We start from the raw sequence: 2063 nt of genomic DNA, 5'->3' as shown, positions 1-2063 counted from the left end.
GTGTGTGTGTGTGTGTGTGTGTGTGTGTGTGTGTGTGACTTATATGGCAGTATATAAACTTAGCACAAAAAGTACGGAAATTAGTGTTTGGTAGAATATTTGTTGTAACAGTGCTTCTTAGCATTAAATCTTTAAGTCATAAGTCTTTAAGTCTTTAAAGTCATTTGAAGGTTTAATTGTCTAATTCTTAATTATGATTTCAACAGCATGTTACGTAGCCTGACTTTCCTCTGTACCATCCACTCGTACTCAGTTAGCTCTGTGAGAACCAAGCATAAATCTCTGGAAACTGAGACTCTGAAGAGCTGCTTATGAGGAAAATAGCTCACAATGCAGCCTAGAGGCTAACAGAGCAGGCTGCTTCTTGAAACATGCGCAATGTTTGATGTGATCATCAACTCAAACCAGTGTTTTCTTCAGCTGTATCAGGCTTTAAAACACCTGTGTTTCCATCATGACACATCTGATAAAAACTGACATCTGGACACAGTTCTATTAGGGTTTCTTCAAAAACAGTGTCCTAAAGCCAGGAGAAGAAAAGAGCTTATAGAGAGTGATTTATTAAAGTAAACTTCCTATTTACTCAGTCTCAAGTGTGGAAATAAAGATTATCTTGTAAAACATTTAAAGGACGTAACAATCCTGTTTCATCTAATGAAACAAGTAAATGTTTCCACAGGTTCTCAATCCCAAAAAGAAAGGAAAGAAGAAAAAGAAGTACCTAAACTCAGGAACGGTAAGTTGTAACTATGTTATTATTCATAAAACACTTCTAATGTGGATATTTAGGTTGATGACATACTAAAAAAATGCATTAATTCTTATACCAAAAGGAAACAATGGAGAAAAAATAACTTTTGTAATTTCTATGAGGAAAAAAGTTATAAACTGATGGTTGAATAAAACTTCACTGATTAGCCTATTGTCTTGTGTCTCGGCCTTCAGAGATGCACCATATTATAAGTTTATTTAGTTTCCTGTAAGAGCCTCTGTTTGACGTTTTAATGTAACTGGGCCTCTTATTTAAAGAACATCTCCACTTTCTCTGTCTCTTTGAATTTCAGACACTTAACTTTTCAAGCTTTCCTAAATGAACAACGCCCAATTTCAAATGTCCGAAAACTTCATTAAATCTGCCTGTCTGTCTGTGAGGGTAACAAGAAATAAATGACAGTTTAAAAGAAGAGATGAAAACCTAATGGCTTGTTTGGAACACGTCCCACTATGAGTTGGCAGGCTACACGATTCACCTTTTTTAAACAATCATCTGACCAGTTATCCCAGACAGTAAATGCAGCAGTGCTGCAGCAGCAGTGAACTGTGGGGGGAAAAGGTTCAATTTCCCAAAGGATAAATAAAATATCCACTCATTTGTTCATTTATTTAAAAAGTACAATAAAGGTCTAAAGCAAAGGGAAAAAACATTACTTATGTCTCTCAGGGCTCTAGACTAACTTTTTGCACTGGTTGCACCGGTGCGCCTAACATTTTTTCTTAGGTGCACCAGAACAAAAGTTAGGTGCACCCAAATTTTCAACCACGTCGCATTTAACATCAGAGTTTTACAGTTTATTTTTTTAATCAATGTTCATTAAGGCAACATTAACTCGAAAAAAATTTGTTAACAATCTAGTAAACATAAAGTTCTTTATTTGAACCAGAATTCTACAAGATCTATAACTTACTGAAAAGTATTTAAAGTGATTCTATAAAATCCGTCCATCCATTTTCTACCGCTTATCCGGGGTCAGGTCTCGGGGGCAGCAGCCTAAGCAGAGAGCCAGCCTTCCCCCACCCCAGCCACTTGGGCCAGCTTGTCCGGGGGAATCCCAAGGTGTTCCCAGGTCAGCCGAGAAACATAGTCCCTCCAGCGTGTCCTGGGTCTTCCTCTGGGCCTCCTCCCAGTGGGACGTGTCCAGAACACCTCACCAGGGAGGTGTCCAGGAGGCATCCTAACCAGATGAACCACCTCAACTGGCTCCTCTATTTAAAGTGATTCTATAAAATTCTAAGTGCAAATGTTTAAGGGCTAAACATATTATAAACATATTAAACATTTCATG

The 2063-nt window shown here is 37.8% G+C and overlaps 1 protein-coding gene across 1 annotated transcript in view; it reads left to right on the top strand.

Moving 5' to 3' along the window:
• LOC106530786 (copine-8) overlaps positions 1-736 on the top strand; it is a gene marked incomplete at both ends in the record, with an annotated part of 87740 nt that extends 87004 nt beyond the window's left edge. The window contains 1 exon segment of the mRNA XM_014026489.1: positions 680-736. Within this exon segment, the coding sequence (XP_013881943.1) occupies positions 680-736 (57 nt within the window).
• Positions 737-2063: the final 1327 nt, after the last annotated feature.

The sequence above is a fragment of the Austrofundulus limnaeus genome, unplaced genomic scaffold, assembly GCF_001266775.1.
Source record: "Austrofundulus limnaeus strain Quisiro unplaced genomic scaffold, Austrofundulus_limnaeus-1.0 Scaffold558, whole genome shotgun sequence".
NCBI classification, from domain to species: Eukaryota; Metazoa; Chordata; class Actinopteri; order Cyprinodontiformes; family Rivulidae; genus Austrofundulus; species Austrofundulus limnaeus.
This window is presented reverse-complemented; position numbering and strand designations above follow the sequence as displayed.